The sequence below is a fragment of the Schistosoma haematobium genome, chromosome 1, assembly GCF_000699445.3.
Source record: "Schistosoma haematobium chromosome 1, whole genome shotgun sequence".
NCBI classification, from domain to species: Eukaryota; Metazoa; Platyhelminthes; class Trematoda; order Strigeidida; family Schistosomatidae; genus Schistosoma; species Schistosoma haematobium.
The window spans coordinates 91,000,297-91,023,424 of NC_067196.1; the positions used below are offsets into that span (position 1 = coordinate 91,000,297).

General features: G+C 34.8%; 1 protein-coding gene across 1 annotated transcript; it reads left to right on the forward strand.

The window, feature by feature from the left end:
* Positions 1-5,292: 5,292 nt before the first annotated feature.
* MS3_00000972 (uncharacterized protein) lies at positions 5,293-23,128 on the forward strand. Its single transcript, XM_051208532.1, has 8 exons — positions 5,293-5,943; positions 6,788-6,859; positions 8,825-8,880; positions 11,782-11,857; positions 13,666-13,761; positions 19,074-19,219; positions 20,126-20,290; positions 21,616-23,128. The coding sequence occupies exons 2-8, from the start codon at positions 6,847-6,849 to the stop codon at positions 21,937-21,939; spliced, it is 876 nt and encodes a 291-aa protein (XP_051075538.1). The 5' UTR covers positions 5,293-5,943; positions 6,788-6,846; the 3' UTR covers positions 21,940-23,128.

Here is a 23,128-nt window from a genome sequence, read left to right on the forward strand (position 1 = left end):
CTTTGGTCATATTATCATTCTGTTCATCAGTTTATCAGTTGAAATTAGTTTTCAATATAAATCACTTTGAAATAGATAATAAGTAGTATGATAATTTGCAAATAATTTATTTTCTTGAATTCTTTTTCAGTCTATTTTTCGAATTTGATTTGAAGGATTATACTATTGATCAATGTGCTTTGAATATAAATCGATGTGGAGCAACAACTCGAGTAAGTTGATAGAGAACGTCAAGTTTTATTCTCAATTTACTAAAAATTTCATTGCTTTATTTCTTAGAAAATTTGTAGTAGTAGTAGTAGCGGTAGTAGAGTATTAGTATTAGCAGTATTAGTATTAGTATCAGTATTAGTAGTAGTAGTAATAGTAATAGTAATAGTAATAGTAGTAATAGTAGTAGTAGTAGTAGTAATAGTAGTAGTAGTAGTAGTAGTAGTAGTAGTAGTAGTAGTAGTAGTAGTAGTGGTAGTAGTAGTAGTAGTAGTAGTAGTAGTATATTTGTAGTTACTTTCTTTCGCCTGTTACTCCAAATTGAGCAGAGGCGGCTGACCATCATTCTCCAACCCAATCTGTCCTGGGCCTTTCATTCTAGTTCTATCCAATTTTCGTTTATTTTTCTCATGTCTGTCTTCATTTCTCGGCGTAACGTGCTCTGTAATCTTCCTCTTTTACTTTGACCTTCAGGATTCCATGTGAGGTCTTGTCTTGTGACGCAGTTGGGTGTTTTCCTCAATGTGTGTCCTATCCACTTTCAGCACTTCTTCCTAATTTCTTCCTCCGCTGGGATCTGGTTTGTTCTCTTCTATAGTAGGTTGTTTGTGATAGTGTTTGGTCAACGGATCCGAAGTATTTTGTGCGGACGTCTGTTAATAAACATCTGAATCTTCTGGATGATGGCTTTCGTAGTTCTCCAAGTTTCTGCCCCATACAGTAGAAATGCTTTGACATTTGTATTGGAAATCCTGACTTTGGTGTTGGTTGACAGTTGCTTTGAGCTCCAGATGCTCCTCAGTTGTAAATATGCTGCTCTTGCTTTGCCGATCCGCGCTTTCACATCTGCATCAGATCCATCATGTTCATCAATGATGCTACCCAAATATGTAAAGGTTTTCACATCTTCCAAATATTCTCCGTCAATTGTGATAGGATTGGTGCATGCTGTGTTGTATCGGGGAATTTCGCTTTTCCCTTTGTGTATGTTGAGACCTACTGCTGTTGAGGCTGCTGCTACACTGGTCGTCTTCTCCTGCATTTGTTGTTGCGATTGCGACAGGAGGGTTAGATCATCTGCGAAGTCAAGATCGTCCAACTGCATCCTAGATGTCCATTGCCTCCCGCGCTTCCCTTCAGATGTTGACGTCTTCATGATCCAGTCGATCACCAGGAGAAAGAGAACGGGTGACAGTAAACAACAATGAATATTTGTGCAAGTTATCAAATACTATAAAGTTAGGACAAGATTCAATAATAATAAACTTTCAAATAGAAATGAACCATTTTCTTTTTTAATATACTTTTATCATATTTAATTGTTAAATCTAATTCAAATAATCATAGATAACTTATCAGATGAATACTGATATGTATATTTAATGTATATTGTATCAAATGTATCATGGATACCTCAATGAATTGATGGATCCATTTCGATCAAGGTCATTAGTTATAGACGGTTCAACTAATATGACTATCGGTAATAATTTATAATAAAAATTAACAAATGCTATTACAGATACCATCTTCTTAGATAAGTCTATTGAAATTACTTTATTCTAATTGGTGAGTTCAATGATCCAAACAAAACATAGCGTTCATACATAAATTATAATATTCAATTATTATTATTACACTAAATAGCATTTCTTTTCTTTTACTCTTATAATCATGACAAATAAATTGAATGTTAAGTAAGTAGTATATTTTAATCAAAATAAATTTATTAATTTAATAGTTGAATTCATAAGTCAATTGAAATTGAACTATGATGGCAAACCTGGAAACATTGGGTGGCCATTTCGTCCTAGTAGGAGACACCTCAACAGTGCACATTGACAATCCCGACTCGCGAGATTTGAATCCAGGACCTGTCGGTCTCGTCCACGAGCGCTCAACCACTAGCATATAGAGCCGGCGTCCAACGGTGTTAATATTTAACCCTCTCTCGTTTTAATCATCATATACTCACTAGTGACGGTCTCCACAACGTATTTCCAGTGAGAAGCCATGATCAGTGGAATTCAACCAGATCTGTTGTGAGATAATAACTCACTGAAGACAAGAGTGGATGTGTCGCTCAATTTCGTGGATGGATTGAAGTTAGACATGAACACTGTTGAATGCTGGCTTAGTGGTCTATTGGTTAAGCGTTCACGCCCGCAATTGATATGTCCTGGGTTCGAATCTCGTGAGGCGGGGTCGTGGATACACACCATTGAGGAATCCTATACTAGGACGAAACGGTCATCCGGTGTTTCCACCTTTTTGCATGCTGATCTAACTTCAATTAATTAATGAATTCATCTTATAAATTCCTGTATTATCCTCAAAAATCCTTCTCTGATTATAATTAAATTGATATTTGTTTATATATTTTCTTATAGATCTATACTAATTCATCTACAATCATATTTCATCATTTGCTCCTATTTAATTGGATTATTATTATTATCATTATCATTAATAATAAACTCTTCAATAAATCAATTAGTTACTGGGCTATCAATTAATTATACCTTTGAAAATGATTCCTTTAAACAAGTAATAAATAATCAATAAATAATCGATAATATTTTTTTCCTATAAAAAAAATTTTTTTTAGTTAAAACATTCTAATTATCTACAATTGATACAATTCAATCAATTGAATTCAATTCAATTAATGAATAGTGAAAAAATTCTATTAACATCAGATATACCATTGGTAAATTGTGCTTTATATATAATGATGAATTCAATACAGCATTTAGATACCATGTTTCCAATTAAATTCTATGGTGAATATTATAAAACAGTTAGAATATTATCAAATGGTTAGTAACATCAGTTTATTTTTTTTTGAGGGGGGGTGGCGTTGAGGTGGGATGGGGTGGGGTATATGTTTTGTTTCATTATCACTGTGTTAACTGTTTATTCATTGAATTTATTTTATGTTTAGTTAAGAATTTGATATAATTAAATGGATTCTATAAATGAATTTCATTGAATGTAACAAAGATCCATCTCTTTTCTATTTATACATTAAGAGAAAATATTCATCTTATAGTATGTAAAGAGTTTGAATTATATTTTTTCTTATTATGAAATCATACGATGACGCAATTTTGTGGATTGGTTAAAATTAGACATTAACGCTGTTGAATGCCAGCTGACTCAGTGGTCTAATAGTTAAGCGTTCACGCGCGAGACTGATAGGTACTGGGTTCGACTGTCGTGAAGTGTGGTCGTGGATGTACACTATTGAGGAGTACTATAATAGGACGAAACGGCAACCCAGTGCTTCCAGGTTTCCCATGGTGGTCTAGCATCAATTGACACATCATTTCAACGATTGAAATTATAATGTATTTTAAATTGAGATTGTACTTATCAGTCAGTGAATTATGAAATCTCTTTAGGGAATGATGACAATATTCTGTTGCTAAATAGAAAATACTCTTGTGGTCTTGAAATTGTATTCCCAATGCAGTCATTTATAAGGACTGATAGGTCCTGGGTCCGACACTCGCGGGGCGGATTATTGGTTGTGGAATGCTGAAGAGTCTCATACTGGGATGAAATGGCAGTTCACTGCTTCCAGGTTTTCCATAGTGATCTAGCTTCAAGTGACTCATGAATTCGACTAGTGAATTAGATATGTCATTTTATCATTATCGCTAGCCAGTTGATGAGCTAATTATACATTATGAGTTTTAAGTTTTCGTGATCAGACTTGATTGTTGCAATGTGTATAAAAACTATCTAATTATATATGATACTAAATACAATCTCAATGCATAAGGCTATACTTTATTTCTTTGTATTCCCTTAGTAATTCTTTTATACAGAGAATAGATCAAATTCGTTTAGACTTATTTATTGTAACAACGAATTGTAAAATCTGCTTAACTAAAAGTCCTTTTATAATATAAATTATCACATAAACATATGGGCTGAATGGTTTGGTCGTGGAGCTTTCATCATTCAATCCAGCTCATAGAACAAAACTCCATCAAAATCATCCTCTTGAGTTACAAATCTTATCCACCATTCTTTTATGGTATGGGATTACCGACTCTCATACCCGACACTCCTCCTCCTCCTTTACCTGGGTTTAAGACTGGTAGTAACTTTAGAAGAGTTATAGAAGGAGTTATATTCACTTAGTATTCATTGTTAATTACTACTTACAAGTAAGCCTTCTTAAATATTCAATGAAAAGTTTTATAAATTAAAATGTCTTAAACATTCAAACGGATCTAACCAAATGAAACTTGCTTAATTAATAAAACGTGTCATCAGATGACTTGTCAATTTATAAAGTTAGAGAAATACCTTCATTATTATTATTATTTAACATGATTATCATAGTATTTCATAGTGAAAATAGTTTTAGTTAACTTCAAAAAAAAACCAAAACAAAAAACAATGGTGCCAGTGTTAAACTAAACTATTGAATTTATTTGTAACCAGTTGCCAAACGTAGTTGGTGTAAACAAAGATGGATATTGGCTAACAGTGGAATATAGGACGCACGTTTTGTCCTATTTGAGACTCGTCAGCCGGATATACCTACATCTAGGTCACTATCCATCTTTGCTTATAAAGCTTGGGAAGTAAGGCAATATCGAGGCATACGCACAATATGCACATATGTCAATAACAGACTGATCAATTGCAGTCTTAAATCTAAATGGGAAGATCCAATCAAAACAATATCAAGTGAATGTAGTTGGTGTAAATTTTAAGATGAATAGTTTTTTCTTACTACATGAAAGCTAATATAACTCTTAGATAGTTAAATCATTTTCAGTTTAATATTAGGCTAGCACCTAAAACATGGAAGCATTGAATGACTGTTTCATCCTAGAATGGGACTTTAAAACAACGAGCATTTATGACATACATACAGGAATCGAACTCAGGACCTCTGTTTTGGAACGTGAGAAGTTTAACTCTAAACTAGTGGACCGAAATCCAATAGTGTTAATGTTTAACTCGAATCAGTGCATGACTTTGAACAACCATCTTTCATTGTTATCAGTAAGTAACTGCTTGAATGCGCTGTGGAGTCCCATATTAAGATAAAATGTCCATCCAGCGCCTACAGGTTATCGATGGTGATTCTTATTGACCTTTATGAATAAAGGATTGAACTAGACTGAAAAAAAGTTGTATGAACTGAAGAACTGATTCATTTAACTATCAGTCTATTCTTAATCAATAGTCAGTCTTAAATTCTTGTGCTTGATTAAAATTAAGAATCATTATGATAGCTTCCACTGAACTATTTCTAGCACATACAACATTTTGTTAAACCACCATTGTAAACCAGGAAGTATTGAACGGTCGTTTCGTTCTATGGTGAGACTTCTCAACAGTGCGTATCCACAATCTCGCTCGCGGGATTCGAACCTCTAGAGCCTTCAGTCTCGAGCGCGAGGGCTAAACAACTAGATCACTGAGCCAGCATCCAATGGTGTTAACGTCTAACTTTAACCAATCCACAAAATTACGCGACAATCTTCGATTGTATGGAGGTAGATACCTGTCTCTACCCGACATGGATTATCTATTTCTAACACATACAACACATTTATTAAACATTAGGATTTATTTATTTATTTTGCTTTACATTAATTCAAGGTATTATAAATATTGTGGAGTCAAATTTTGGAAAATTATCCGGAAGCATTAAAGTATTTTATGGAGTTTGGAAAACGGGTCAAGTGGATATTATTCATAATGGTGAGTTATTCACTATTGAAAGTTTAATTAGTTTAGAATAACTTTAGTCATCGAATATCATTCAGTCAGTCAGCTACAACGTAGGACCAGGCAAATATATGCATCGGTCCAAGTTCCCATACTTCATTAACACAACAAGATTAACACCGGATTCATAGAAGGAGTTAACTCAGTGGTGGTAATATATAAAAGAAAGATTGCATATAAAGACATAGTACAGGAAGAAAGAATTAGTTCATAGAAAGAAAGTTGTGAAGCAATTTTAATCTCTTAGTTTAGGAGAAGACAGAAGTCGTTGGATATAATTATTGTTTAGTGGAAAACTTTATATATTTTTATACGTAATTGGGGTAAAATGTACGTTTTTTTGGCGTCGAACAGTCATATCCATAGTAAATAATTAGGAACGATTAAATTTATGAATAAAGTTGTAAAGTTAATCTTCTCAATAGTTGAGATCATGAATCAATCGAAGCTAGACTACCATGTGAAACCTGGAAGCATTGGATAACCGTTTCGTGCTAGTATGGGACTCGTCAACATCGTTCATCCACGATCCTACCTCGTGAGATTCGAATCCAGGACATGTCAGTCGCGGGCATGAACGAATAACCACTAGACCACTAAGTCGGCCATCATCCAACAGTGTTCATGTCTAACTTCAAACAATCCACGAAATTGAGCAACACATCCACCATTGTCTTCAGTGAGTTACTATGTCATAAAAATTGACTCATGATCTCAACTATTAAAATTACTATAATATCCACAAAACCCCTTCTAATATTAATTTTTTTCTTCTATGAATTACTAATAATCCGATTCAATTTTATGGCATTTATAGATAAGTTTCTAACGGTAAGATGGCCTAATCTTAACATTTACAATGCACATGGAAAAGAAATGAAAGAACGTGGTATGTAATATTCTTGGGTACACTTTACATATATATATGGTGTGTGTGTTTATGTGTGTTATGAGTATGATGTGAAAGTTTCAACCTACTTGGCACTTCTTAGCAGGCTTGTCCGAAATGTTCAAGATAATGACAATTTGAATAAATGATAACCAATTTGACTGTTTAATGTACTGACTAATATCTATATATTTCAATCGGGTCACTTGTGAGATAGTAACTGACTGATGACAGTGGTGGATGTGTCGCTCAATTTCGTGGATGAGTTGAAGTTGGACATCAACACTGTTGGATGCCGGATCAGTGGTCTAGTTGGTTAAGTGCCTGACGTGATACTGATAGGTCCTGGGTTCAGATCTCGCGAGGCGTGGTCGTGAATGAGCACTGCTGAGGAGGAGTCTTACTATAGGAAGAAACGGCCATCCAGTGCTTCCAGGTTTTCCATGGTGGTCTAGCTTCAATTGACACATGATTTCAATCAGTGAAATTACTACAATCTCCAGAAAATCCCTTCTGATATATTTTTCTGTATTGAATAAACCCTTTATATAACTGAAATATTTTACACTGAATAATGACTACCTAAGTAACACTTCAGGTCTCATTTTTGTCTAGTTCATATTACCGACTGAATTCTATCAATCAGTTTTATAATTTGGTTACTAGTCTATATAACCGGATAATCGTACGCCAAAATAGTTTACTAAAATATTCTAGAAAATATTTCTATTATATATTCACTTCAGTTATAGGCTAAATAAGTATCATATTGATTTGAATGCTTGGAATGCTCTATTATTATTAATATGACTTGAAAGATTCAAATAGAATATCCATGAAAATAATGAATGGATTAAGAAGATATTAACTATATAATGAACTGATGACTTCCGATTATTGTTATGACATATAACCTAGTAATGATAATGAGAACACAACTAATAAACTTTTAACATTGTGCCAAATTAATAATTTGTTAACTGATGATATAAAAAGCCTAGAGTCTTTATTGGTCATGCTCTTACTCATACTCTACCTGTTGAATCCAAAATAGCGATTATCAGCTTCTATTATATGAATCATATATTTCAGATATACTTTGATTATAGACAAGCAAACCTGAATATTTTGGTGGAGTTTTGTTCTCTGAGCTGAATGGTTTGGTCGTGGAGCTTTGATCGTTCTTCTGAACGACATCATCAACACAAACTTCAGTTAGAAGTGAAGTGTTTGAATTTCTCCATATGTGTTTCAAAGCTTGTTCTGTGCACCTCGATGTTGATTGGTTCTTATTGACCTTAAGTTCGTCTCCACCATCTCAAAATCTGAATATATCATACTATAATATAATATAACAATTATAATAGGATCAAGACAAAAAGTGGCTATGTATGTGAGATACTGTAACTAAAGAATAGCAGATCGCATAATAGGAGTCAACGGGTCAAATGGAAGCTTATAATAAAAGAAATATGAATATATATATAATCTAGTTACGGAACAGTGATACAATAAGAATTTATTTCACTGTATTATACTTCTTGAATAACATCTTCAAACCCTACTGTTTCCGATTACTGTTTATACTTTTATTACCTCTAGCACTATGGGATTTGAATCGACAACTGCATCTCTTTGCTAGTGTGGTGCGACAACTCGAACTGATGTACGTACGTACAAAGTTCTTCACTGTTACTGACTGACAATAAAAATATAAATGTATGATAACAGTCCATAAACAGATCCCAAAACTACCCACAATTTAATCTTCGTTAGGATATAACAGTTATTAGTAGTTATATATTTATCTATTTTGAACACACAGATATTGGTACAAGGGGGCATCAGATACATATGCGCCGCACAAATCTCATTTGCTTTGTGTAAGGACTGTGATACTGCCGGGGTGCCCAAACGAAAGCAGAGTTATTAGTAGTGATATATCAATTTTTTTATAATTTTCAGCACAAATAACATGCACAATACATGTTAATGGGAACATATCGATTTTCTTTGAAACAGTAAGTTGACTAATTATTGAAATATTTTATTTCCTTTAATAAGAAAATTAGAATCATTTACCATAATTTTCTGCAAAATTTAAGCTTGACAATAACATTGGTGTGTGACAGAGAGTTATCAGAATGGGGATTTTAGTAACTTAATAATTGAATTTATGAGTGATCATGGAAAACCTGGAAACACTGAACGACCGTTTGGTCGTGGTGTGCAAATCCTCAGCAGTGCTCATCCACGTTCCCGCTCGCTGGATTCGAACTCAAGACCTATCGGTCTCGTGCGCGAAGGCTTAAACTCTAGGTCAGTGAGCCAGTATTCAACAGTGTTAATGTCTAATTTCAATTAATGCACGAAATTGAGCCACTGTCCATCTTTGTCTTCAGTAAGTTACTATCTCACAATAGAGCTGGTTGACCACCATGGATTACGGCTTCTCGCTAGAACTCCTGGAAATACCTCTGCTAAACGTTCAGTAATATTAACTTCACTTGGTATTGTTAACTTGAATCTTCCACCGCTATCCACCATCCATCTTTGCTTATAATGGTTTTGACTTAAGGCAATATCGAGGCAGTCCGCATAGGATACACATATGCTAACGAAAAACTGGTCAAAAGCAGTCCTAAATAACAGTGGAAAGATTCAAGTAAACAATACCAAGTGAATTTGAAAGTTCAGTCCCAATACACAAGCAAGTGGCTATCAGGACTCAGTAGCTAAGTAGACAGAGTTTGAAGTAAACGATACTGGGTTCGAGTTGCACAGTGTACATCAACTCTGAGATGCAGGTACATCCAGTTGACGAGTTCCAGGTAGGACGAAACGCGAGTCAAACTGGATTCCACTGCTAACCATTATCCATCACTGATTGGGATAATTAAATATTGTAATAATTATTGATTAACTGTTATGAATGTAATTATAAGTTAGTAGGAAGAATAGAATAAAATTAAAATGATAGATCATATGATATAGAAAAGGAGATTAAGAACATGGAAAATGAGTAACTAAGCATAGTATAATCAGATAGACGTTTTATGGATATTATAATAATTTAATGGTTAAATTCATGAATCGATTGAAGCTAGACCACCATGAAAAACCTGGAAGCACTGTATTGTTATTTTGTTCTAGTATGTGATTCCTCAACAATGCGCAACCACGAGCATAGTATGTTTGTACTCAAAAGTTAGGGTTAAAATGTTGGTTACCAATAACCTCTGATGTACATAAGTTTTTCACTTACATTCCTATTGAGCCAATTCTTCTGATTGTATATAATGATTTTGATGGAGGCTTCTGATGTAGTGAAGTAATACGTTTCACTGGTTGAAATCATCAGTCAATTGGAACTAGACTACCATGGAAAACCTGAAAGCACTGGACGTCCGTTTCGTCTTAGTATAGGACTCCTCCTCAGCAGTGCGCATTCACGATCTTGCCCCCTACAAGATTCAAACCCAGGACCTACTGGTTTCGCGCGCAAGCACTTAACCACTAGACCACAACCAATCCATGAAGTAATAAGATGAAAATAATTGTCCTTTTGATCACTATTAACAAAAGAATAATAAAAAGTGTTATAATAATTACCAATTCATAATCCTATGAAGATAATTGTAAAAGTGTAAAAAAAATGGTAAAACAAACAAAAATAATAAACTGTGTAAACAGGTACAATAAATAAAAGAAAAAACAAAAAAAAGATTTTGTTGTTTTGGCAAACTTATAATGAATGTCACTTGCATACTTACTTACCTACGCCTGTTACTCCTAATGCTGCCGACCAGCATTCTCCAACCCACTCTATCCTGGGCCTTCTTTTCTAATTCCATAATGAATGTCACTAATGTTTATTTTTGTTTATTTATTTGCTTTTTTATTACTAAAGGTTAATTAACATCTAATGACATTTATAAACTGTCATTAAAATCAAAAAGCCTAGTTCAATGAATTAAGGTCTTAATGTATCATATGATACTCATAATATATAAACAATAATATGTGGAGTGTATTAATGAATATAAATTCTTTTTAATAAAAACTGAGTTCATCTCTGTTTATTAATGATTAATTGTGTCATAGTTACTGTATTATGTAACTAAGGTGAATCTAACTTGATTGGCATACAAATTTGTCCCATTCATAATTCTTTTCTTTCTTTTTTTGTTTTGATTTTTATGAAACAATTATTATCAGTATGAGGTTAAGTTTTTGATTGACATCATGAACTAATTGACGTTAGACTATCAGTGAAAACCTGAAAACATTGAGCGGCTGTTTCGTCTTCGTCTCGGACCCCTCATCAGTGTGCATCTACGATCCTACTCGGCGAGATTGGAACCCAAAGGTCTTCGGTCTCGCGTACTCATTAATGACTAGCTTCGTGAAGGAGTTCTTTCAGTTTTAGTGAGAAGCTGTGATTAGTGGAGTTCAACCGAGTCTGTTGTGAGATGGTATATCATTGAAGACAATAATGGACGGTGATGCAATTTCGTGGGATGGTTCAAGCTAGACATTAACACCGTTGGATGCTGGCTCAATAGTATAAGGGTTAAGCAAGCGCGAGTGAGACTGATAAGTCCTGGGTTCGAGTCTCACGAAACGGGATGGTGGACATGCGTTGCTGAGGAGTTCTATATTACGACGAATCGGCCGACGAATACTTCCAGGTTTACCATGGTGTTCTAGCTTAAATCGATTCATGAATCCAACCATGAAAATGAAATGTTCTATACGGTCAAGGTTAAACGTATTTCCAATTAACCGTTGTAAAACGCATTATTTTCTATTTTAATGGTTTAAACTAATTTTACTATGTCACTGATCATTCATTTGTGTTAAAATTTTCAGTTATTAATTCATTTCTTATAATTCATTGTTTATATATTGCTATTTATCAGATACCGAATGGAACATTTAATGAAACAGAAGAATCTATGCCTGGAAGTACTATATATTATCCAACGAAAATTCAAAGTAGGTTGAATTTCATATAACAGAATCAATGGAATATTGATGATAATTTTATTCAATCCTTTATGTTAAATCCATTAGAGAACTCTAAGTAGATGAAATCTGAAAAAGTTTCTTCAAAATCTTTATATTTATATATGTATACAATATCAAAGTGAGGATCTTCAATACGAACGTCAAGGCAGTTCTACTGTACGGAGCTAGAACTTGGAGAACTACAACAACCACCATCAAGAAGGTACAAGTATTTATAAATAGTTGTCTACGCATGATACTCAACATCCATTGGCCAGATACCATCAGTAACAGCCTTTTGTGGGAGAGAACAAACCAACTTCTAGCTGAAGAAGAAATTAGAAAAAGACGATGGAAATGGATAGGACATACATTACGCAAATCATCAATCTGCATCACGATGCAAGCCCTGACTTGGAATCCTGATGGGAAGCGGAAAAGAGGAAGGCCAAAGAACATATTACGTCGGATAATAGAAGCAGATATGAAAAGGATGAATAACAACTGGAAGGAGCTAGAAAGGATTACCCAGAACAGGTTTGGATGGAGAATGCTGGTGAGCGGCCTATGCTCCTTCATGAGGAGTAACAGGCTTAAATAAGTAAGTAATAAAAGCTAGAAATCATTTTCGAAGGATTGGAGAATAAAATTTACATGGTAATGTTTAATTGTTGTTTTAGGACTGTAATTGATCAGTTTCAATACTCGTAAGTTATTAGTATTTGATCACAGATGCCTTAGAAATATTGCTGGCGTCTGCTGGGATCACCGGGTAAGTAATAGTGAGATTCGACAAAGGCTATTAGGGAATGATGGTAAATTAATTGATGAGGTTGTAAATCCTCATCGACTGAGATGGTTGAGCCACGTGTTACGTATGCTTGAACACCGATTACCACGACGTGCAATGTTAACCTGTGTTGGAGATGGTTGGAAGAAAGTTAGGGGCTGCCAAACCAAGACGTGGCATCAGTGCTTGAAGCCACTAACTGGTAGTCTGAGTCATGTTGGTAGATACTACTAGACTACTTGGTTGAGGTCCGCGTGACTGTCGTAACCAATGGTTTAAGACTCTGTGTGACATGGCTCAGAATCGACCACAATGGCGTAGGTGTATACACTCTCTGTCTTCCCTTAAACTAAGAGATTAAAATCGCTTCATATCTTTCCTTCTATGAACTAATTCTTTCTTCTTGTACTATATCTCTATATGCAATCTTTCTTTTATATATTACCACCTCTGAATTAACTACTTTTATGAATCCGGTGTTAATCTTGTTGTGTTTACGAGGTATGGGAACTTGGACCGATGCATATATTTGCCTGGTCCTACGTTGTAGCTGACTGACTGACTGCGTTAGATGATGTTTCATAGAATCATTCTTAAATTAATCAAGATCACTCTCATACTTTAGTTCTACCTAATTTTATTTGTGTCTTATTATATCAGATGGTATTTTACACGAAATGAAAGACATGACTATGATTACTTTACTTACTTACGCACGTCTGTTACTCCTCTTTGGGAAGCATAGGCCGCCTATCAGCACTCTACATTCAAGTCTGTCCTGTGCCGACTGCCACCAATTTGTTTGTTACACATATGATAGTTGCTAAAAATACCTAGTGATGATATGCAAAGATGTAATCAAACTATGAAAATTTATTTATGAATCCTTCACAATTGAATATTCAACTATAAGTTTTAAAGTGACTTACATTTCCTGGTGAATTCCTTCTTTAAACTGTAGTAATTCATATTCATATTATTGTGCTTGTTTGACTTTTTTTTATAGATAATGCCTATTCACCTTATTACAAAAACACTGCGATAAAAGTTCCTGCATTCTTGATAAAGTCGAACACCTTGATGGAGTTTATACCAGATCCAAGTAGGTGGAGTTAAAACGAATTATTGATTTTTAATTACGTGATTATAGCTTCGTCTTTATCACTAGGTGAACAAAATGTAATTGATTTTCCTACATTCGTTTGAATGTCTATTAAAATTAAGTTTTCATCATTAATGTAAGGATGTATGTAACTCGTAAACGTACTCCATGGTTTAGTTCTGATTTTTTCTTCTTCTTCTTCTTCATATCCCGTTACAATAAATGAATTCTTGTTTCACAATCAATCCTTTTAAATATCAAACTGTTAATCTCAACCTGATACATGAATAGTACTTAAGCACCTTGTTGGAATCACATAGACTTTGTATCATTAGAGATTATGTAGTAAAAATAGCGTCAAAGGTCTTCTCATATTTTATTGTTATCGAAGAAAATTTTCCGTATGACTTACTATATAAAACGGCTGCATAATTTTGGGATTATTTGACATTTACCTTAACGATTTGTCGATTCTTGAATATTACCCATTATACTTTACTGTTCTCCATTATCCTTTCTCGGGCTTTTCAGATAAGATTTATCTGTATTGTGAAGAGTGCTAAAGGCAGTTAGCAAGGTGTATCGCAATTCTTTTGAGGTCATTAATAATATAGTTGTGGATAGACATCTAAAATCTTGAAAACTGCTGGAAGGTGTTGTCAGATATCAACCCTCAACTTCATTTATGTCTTTCTCCATGTATATCTTCTAGTAGAACGAGATGTCAATACATTAGAATCCATGCACGCAAGCTAAAGTATAAAACTTCTACAATACTTTATGTTGTAAAGACACTACGTGTAGAACAGGTTGTAAGAGTTGAGCTAGACAATAGTCTGTATTCTCAAACATGTTTCTAACTAAAAGTTGTACAGACTTTTGCTTTATTAAAATAACGTTTAATTCTAGACAGTTCATTGACTTACTTCATATACACATGTATGTAATCATCGACTATTGGAATCATTTTGGTAAAAGAAATTTGTTAAACTACTGTGTGCCGAGGATTTCATATCGTGATAAACATAATACTGAAATTTGTTAGTAATAATAACCCTAATACCGCTACTGTAGGGAATGAGAACAGAAGTGGATTACAGAATTTCTTGGTCAAATCTGAGAACCATACAGTAAATACTTCATTTGTAAAATATTCATCAATTATATCAGAATTTGTTGTTCCTTCGTTTCCGTACCAATTATTCTCTGTTCTCCTTCTCTTCTCGATTTCCTCAACTTTCTGCCTCCAAGCATTCCACTCTCGATTGATGATAAATACTACTTATATCTGTTAACATCAGTAGCACAAATCATACTACTGTTACTGATGGTAGTAATAACAATAATTATTATTACTATTATTATTGTTATTATTATTATGAAAAGTAGTTTTGCATGTTATTATTATTATTATTTAAACACATAAACATTAGTACAAGGAGGCACCAAGTTGATATGCGCCACATAAATCATTCGATTTGTGTGAAGGCTGTGATACTGCCCGGGTGCACAGACCGAAGCAGCTGGTTTTCTTAGGGAGCCACACTCCGAGCCTTCGACCTGAAGGTCTGATCCACAAGGCAGTGGAGAATCGTGAGGCGATGCAGTCCCCTATTATCCGGTGACCAACAATTGGTTCATACGCCATTTGTTCCCTCAGGATACTGGAGCCCATGTGCACCATTGGTTTGGAATCCGGTTAAAACGCCGAACATTCGCTTTTCTTCCTCTCAATTTCGTAAACAACACCCCCGCCACGAGAAGGCAATGAGTATGACTTCGCTGGCAGAGGCTATATAAGCGTGGCCATGTGAGAGCATTTTGAGAGGGAGAACGGACTCTCCCCACTCTCGGCCGTACCAGGCCATTCGGGAGCAGTTTTGCATCTAACTGTACATGATCCGAAAACCTTATTGGTACAGAAGTGTCAATTATCAACAATACTGTTTATAATTAACTGTGATCACTCTATTTAACCTTGTTTTTATTCCATCCATATTTTTTACAGTCACATAAATATTGTATCAAATAAGACAGAACCATACTTTTATGAGGTATTCAAATTAGGTTTGGAAAATTTAAGATTTTAATAATGTCAGTAATTGTCTTATAAGTATTGGGTTGTGGAGATTAATGAGTTTGGATTGATATTACGAATGGATCAATGCTAGACCGCCAATGAAAACCTAGAAGCATTGGACGACCGTTTCGTCGTATTATAGGACTCCTCAGCACTGTGTATCCACGATCCCGCACACAGTTCTCGAGCCCGAGACGTTTGGTCTCGCGCGTGAACGCCTAATTAATGATACTTAAACAATAATAATAATCAATAAAAATTACAAATTGGTTGTTATGGCTGTGAGTCAGAAATTGGACAAAGAGTTTAGTAATATCACTTTATCCACAATTTGATCACAAGACAGTTCTACTCTACGGAGCGGGAACGTGCAGTACTACCACAACCATCATCAAAACAATACAAGTACTTCTAGACAACTGTTTACACAAGATACTCAATGTCCGTTGACTGGATATCATCAGGAACTGTTTACTGTTGTAGAGAACAAACCAGCTTCCATTTGAATTGGAAATTAAGTGGATAAGACATACACTACGGAAATCACTAAACTGCATAACTAGGCAAGCGTCAACTTGGAATCATGAAGGAAAACGATAAAGAGGTAGGCCAGTGAACACACGGCGCCGAGAATTGGAAGCATGTATGAAAAGGATGAATAGGAACTGGAAAGGATTTTTCAGTACAGAGTTGGTTGGAGAATGCTAGTGGGCCACCTATACTCTTTCATGCCGGATAATAGGCGTAAGTATTTCAGTTAGTATTGTCGCTAGGTCCAAAATTATGTGATACTTCCACAAGTTTCAATAAACTTAACACAAAAATTCACTTTGAAAGCCTGATTTACCATAAAACAAACGGCTTTATCCCTGTATTTAACAAAGTCGAACAACTTAAAACAACCATTGTAAACTACCGCAATCGATATATCAATACAGGGTTGACAACTAAATGGCTATTTCTAAGAATATAAATCTCAACTATTGGATCTATTGCGAAACAATGATGTAGTGCTGGGTCACCCAAATAAAGGTGCCGTGATTGTCATCGTGAATCGAAATAACTATGTTTTGAGAGTATTTTGTATTCTCTCTGATACCAACAAATTCCTAAAAGAAAAAGTCTAAAAAGTTGCTTCAAGTCAAAGTGAACAGAAATTAACAAAAATCTTTTAGGAAGTAAACAACAAATCAATTACCAATGGAAACTTCAATGAAAAACCTAGACCAACTGGATTCATTATTCCATGACTATATGGCCTACCTAATGTACATAAGAAAGATATCCCTCTACGTCCTGTACTAGATATGAGTAACTCGCCATATCATGCCATCACCAAATAGCTAGCTGGAATTCTTCGATCAGTCAGAAATCAACTAGATAGATAAACCACTGGTGATTTGTTTGATGCACTATCAAGTGTTAACATAACCGGAAAGAAAATGACGTCACTAGATATACCCTCTATTTTTAAAAATGTACCTCCAACGGAAATAAACTGCCTACTATGTGACTATATTGAAAACAACAGACTCGATATCGGTGTTATAGTACATTATTTAAAGGAAATACTACTCCGATGCACTCTTGACAGTCAATTTAAATTTGACTCTGAGTTCTATAGATAAACTGACGGCAAAGCGATAGGGTCACTGCTCGAGTCACTTTTAGCTGACCGTTTTATAGCTAATCTCTAAAACACTATACTAAGGTCATCACTTGACAGCTTTTATCTATAAAAGGATTACTAAGACGACACGTTTGTGACAAAAATATCAATGTCAACGACATCGTGGATGTATTTATTAACTGTCATTAACTAATTAAGTTCACGACTGAGTCAGAGTCGGATTCAGATTTCCACTTCTTAAATGTTTTGGTTAAAAGATCTGACGGTTCTCTGCAAAGGTTAAAATAGAGAAAGCCAATATGGAATGGTTAATACATGAATTTTCAAAGTTGGGTCCCACTGGAAGAAAAGAGAAACCTAATCCATTCTCTCCGTATATGGGTTAAACGTATCTGTACGGAAGATACGATCGATATCGAAATTGATAAACTAAGGTAGATACTGATCAATACTGACTATCCACCTATATTCATTGAAAAAAATCTGAAACCGAAACAACAACGTGAAAGAGTGTCCACAGCAGCAAAGAAGACTCTCTCCATAAACATCTAGTTTGAAAGTGATACTGCAGCAAAAATTCTGAAAAGTGGACATTCAAGATGTCTAATGAAAACGATTTAGTCACCCTATATTTCGAAATTGTGCGAAGGTTAAACTCCCACTTTGGGCGAAATCAACGAGCAGCTTAATAGCTATTTAATGGAAAATTATTCACAACTTACCACTTTTTTACTAGACGATTACACGATTGTACATTATAAGTAAATGAAATTGGTGGAAAAGAGATTTTCTTCACCGAACAGTCTTCTTATTTATTCAGTAGCACAATACTATCTCATGTAAACTACATATTGTGAATGAATATAATATTTAGGTTATATAGGCGAATAAAACAATGATGATATTAATTAAACTCAATATAAGAATATTTAAAAATAAACAGAAATTAGATAATAATCAACATATTCTCACTGGTGACTGGCTTCAAGAGGTATATCCTGGAGTTCTAGTGAGCAGCAGTGACCAGTGGAGTTCAACCAGGTCTTTTGTGAGACGGTAGCTCACTGGAGACAATGGTAGATGTGTCGATCAATTTCGTGGATTAGTTGAAGTTAAACATTAACACCATTGCATGCCTGCCAGCTCAGTGGTCTAATGGTTAAGCTCTCGCGCACGAGACTGATAGGTACTGGGTTCGAATCTCGCGAGACAGGATCATGGATGCGCACATCTGAGGAGTCCCACAATAGGAAGAAACGGCCGTCCAGTGCTTTCAGGTTTTCTTAGGCAGTCTATCTTCGATTGACTCATGATCTCAACTATTGAAAAATTAGACAGACAAAATGAAATTGAAAAATAAATAAATAAAAAACAAGAAAAAAAAGAAAATTAAAAAATCCATAAAAAACAAAAAAAAAATAATTCACACACAAAACATTATAAGAATTAAAGTTCTAATAAACACCCATTGACAAAGTACCAGTTTAAAAGAACTGCAAGGTCTCGTAAATAGTTCATGTAGTTTATATTGACACTATTGTAATAAGTGTTCTCAAAGAAAAATCCCTCATCAATACACCTAATTTTTTTTTCATGTTCAAGTTTGCTCTGATCAAACATCATGCGGTGAATGCCTCAAACCAGGTGCATTCGCTACAAAATGTTATTGGTGTCCAAGAACAAGAAGGTGTACTAATACTCATGATAGTTATGGGAGAATATGGAAGAAAGGAGAGTGTCAAATACAGGTAAGAGATTCGACTTTTACTCTATTGTACCATTAAGTATTATGTTATTCTTTGAAATTAGTTTCGTCAAATTGTTAGCCTATAATTGGTTCTATTGGAATACGAATAACTTACTGACTCTATAAAATTTTATGTGTCTATACTTTGTGTCAGTGTTCGTAGAAAATCATGTAGTTCAGATAAAGAAGTTGACGACGTTTAGGTGCTTCAAAATGCTTGTAAGCATACTGTGATATCTTGAAACCTGCTGACTAATATCACGCGGCGAGTCACTAATCAGAATGCTACTTCTAAATTGATCTGTTATCTACTCTATAGATTGGTGTCTCTGACTCGATCTATTGTAAGCCCGACCAGCACTAATGACCTTGACACGTTGATTGCCTTTCTATCGATCCAGCAACTTCCATCACGTTTCTAGACCACATTCTCAGCACATACACCACAATCAAGTTATATTTACAATCATTTTCAATCTCCAATTCTCTTTTTGTTCAGCGGTCAGTCTAGAAACATATTCTACAGTTAACAGACATAATAGCATATCATCTATTCAAATTCCACTTACTATCCAGTGAAATAAAAAGCCTTCTAGAAATCTTCACTAAAGTAGTACTCAAACAAGGATTCAATACAGAACATGTAGTGGACACGCTACGTTTCCTCGCTGATTACAAACATTGCTTACTTTCGCCTGTTTCTGCCAATGAGGCATAGGCCGCCGATCAGCATTACCCAAACCACTTTGTCCTGGGCCTTACTTTCTAGTTTTATCAAACTCGATAAAAAAACGCTAACCAAAAAAGAAAATAATTCACATTTACAACCATACCAAGTCGTATATTGTTTATTAGCAATGACTCCTTTGAAATGTAAATCATATGGCTACATTGTTTCTTTTTCTAGAATAGTAAAAATTGTACTGTTCAGAACGATGTTCTAACTACTCCGATCCGAAATATCATCGGTGTAGCAAAATCCTCGATCAGAAGAAATAAACTTACAAATCTCACACAGAAAATTACAAACAACAAATTATCAGAACATGTACCCAATACGACTACTGTTCAAGTAATTCAAGTTAATAAAACATTGAGTATTCAACTAGGCAATATGTTTTTTATGCTTCAATATATAATTGATAGTTCGTATATAATCTTATGGATGTCAGCGACTGTATTCATTATTCACTTTATTGCTAGGTTTGAAGCTGTCATGAGTTCGCTTGATCTACAAACGAGATGCAAGACTCAGTGACCAAAGATCAGTAAGCTAGCTATTGATGTGTCCCAGCCCCGCTAACTAGAGGGAGAAGTCCAAGCTTGGAATGAGAAGTATATTTTGCAAACAGCCAGAAACGAGCGATCACAACAAACACAATTCAAAACGTATATATACAAATATATATAATCGATATTGCCATGGAAGTTTTCTAAACATTTAATCGATAAGTTCGTCAATCGACTATGTGCGTGTGTGGTAATAAATGCCCAAGCATACATCTGCATACAAGCTCCACAAAGATAAAATTACAGAACATAAGTTTTGGGGATCTGTCGTCCCCAACACTCCTCCCCTTTTTATAGCGTACTTTCATGCGGTCAACTTGGATCTTGACTGTTGCTCGCCGATGTCGGAGAGGCCACCTTCTGAAACGGAGACCAGCTTGTTGTTGAGCTTCTTCTTGTGGTGGGGCTGCTTATAAGTTGAAGGTATCAAGCAGGATGTCAAGGGGAAGATTTACTCCTGTTGATGGGCGGTCTGGGGCTATCCGCTTCCGTAGTTGGTTTCCGTGTCTAGTCCACGTGTCTCTTCCCACCTTTACCTCGTACATAACTTGGCCTAGTCTTCCGACCACACGTGCTTCGATCCAAGGACCATGATTTGCTCTGTAGTCTCGAGCAAACGCCGGGCATCCAGCCTCGTACGCTGGCAGCTTCTGAGATTTGGTCTGAGATGGTGTGGTTCTTGATCACATCAGACTGTGGATTGTCCACAATTTCCTTCCCATCAGGATCTCTTCCGAGGACTTCTGCTGTGGTAGCATCATCCTGGTTAGCAAAGTGAAATTTGAATAAGTCTTAGTAACGTCAAAACCACATATCAAACGTGACATTGGATTCCAGATCGTAATGAAACTCGGAGATACTGTTAGCGATACCATCAACTAATGGTGCGGTAGTAGTAGGATTAGAATTACTTGGTTGAGTATTAGACGTAAGCTTTGTATCTGTTAACGTCTAAATAAGTTTCATCTGCTGCTTGAGTAATAATTCAAGTTTAGAAGAATCCATGTTTCCGAAACCACATTTACCACCATACCAAGTCGTATATTGTTTATTAGCAATGACTTCTTTGAAATGTAAATCATATGGCTACATTGTTTCTTTTTCTAGAATAGTAAAAATTGTACTGTTCAGAACGATGTTCTAACTACTCCGATCCGAAATATCATCGGTGTAGCAAAATCCTCGATCAGAAGAAATAAACTTACAAATCTCACACAGAAAATTACAAACAACAAATTATCAGAACATGTACCCAATACGACTACTGTTCAAGTAATTCAAGTTAATAAAACATTGAGTATTCAACTAGGCAATATGTTTTTTATACTTCACCATGTGATTGATAGTTCGTATATAATCTTATGGATGTTAGCGACTGTATTCATTATTCACTTTATTATCCTTTTCAATATATTATGTAATCTATTATAACTTTCTTACTTCTTATGAATGATTTCTTTGTTATCACGATATTTATTCACAAGTTATTATTCTTATTTATTCACTTATTCACTGTATGTTCTGAGAAGTTGTATGTTTCTAGGGCAATGTTGGTCTTCATTATTTGATTTGTGCATACATGATTATTATTAAACAGGAATTGAATGGATTTTCATCAGAATAGTCATTGAATTACAAAATGAATTAAAGACAGATAGCAAAACTAAATGACAAGAGATCCAAATGTTTTATGAAATATGTAAAAAGATAACTGTTAAATTGTGCACAATATTTCAAATTGTTGTTGTGTCCCGATAAGAATAATGAATGGTCATTTTCTGGGATCTATTTATGGATCAATATTTTGCGTATATTTTTGTTGTATAATTGTCAATTAACTAAACTATTCATATTCATGTCTCTCTTGATATAAGCTTTATTTTGACTTATGAACTGTTATTATACGATTTTCCATTCTTGAATTATTCCCTGTCTATTAATAACTACCTCCTACATTCACAGCCACATTTGGCCAAATCTTGTACAAATGTTGTTTCATATTTTATTGGTCTGTTTGATTGGTATATAAACTCAGTATGTTTGAAATATGAGGATTCATATTGTAGAGGCCCGGATTGGTGTTCTGAACTCAACTGGCTGGGCTAGGTGGAAAGCAGGACCAATCAAGACTCTAGACTGGTCGCACGTGTTTTACGCGCCCTTGGTCCGATCGATAATTCGCTGCTCCCTAATTGGCGGTTACAAGTTATAACAACTGTTTAACTATATCGATTTTTCGTTCACTACCATGTAATAAATCTGTGACTTTTCAGACCTAAATTTTACAAATACTTAATTCTACTAACATTTTGTAGTGAAAGAGAAAACAAGTGAAGACAGTCGATTATATATAGCACAAAATTACAGAGCTACTTAGTAAAATAAAAAATTCACACTTCAAATACTTCATTTGCAAAATGTTTAATAATTGTCTCACATTCCATTGTTCCTGCATTTCTGTACCAATTGCTTTCTGTCCCTATTCTTCCCTTCTTGATCTTATCAACCTTTTGCCGCCAGACATTTTATTCCTGACTAGCGTTATATGCTACTTATGTCGATATAAGTAGCACACACTACAATTCCATTAGCGAGAATTTATCTTTTTGCACACAAATTC

Excerpts from the sequence above, each read along its gene's own strand:
- MS3_00000972 (XM_051208532.1), top strand. Across the intron at positions 13,762-19,073 it reads GGAGTTTATACCAGATCCAA|TTTGCTCTGATCAAACATCA; the intron begins GTAGGTGGAGTT and ends TTCATGTTCAAG. Across the intron at positions 19,220-20,125 it reads AAGGAGAGTGTCAAATACAG|AATAGTAAAAATTGTACTGT; the intron begins GTAAGAGATTCG and ends TTCTTTTTCTAG.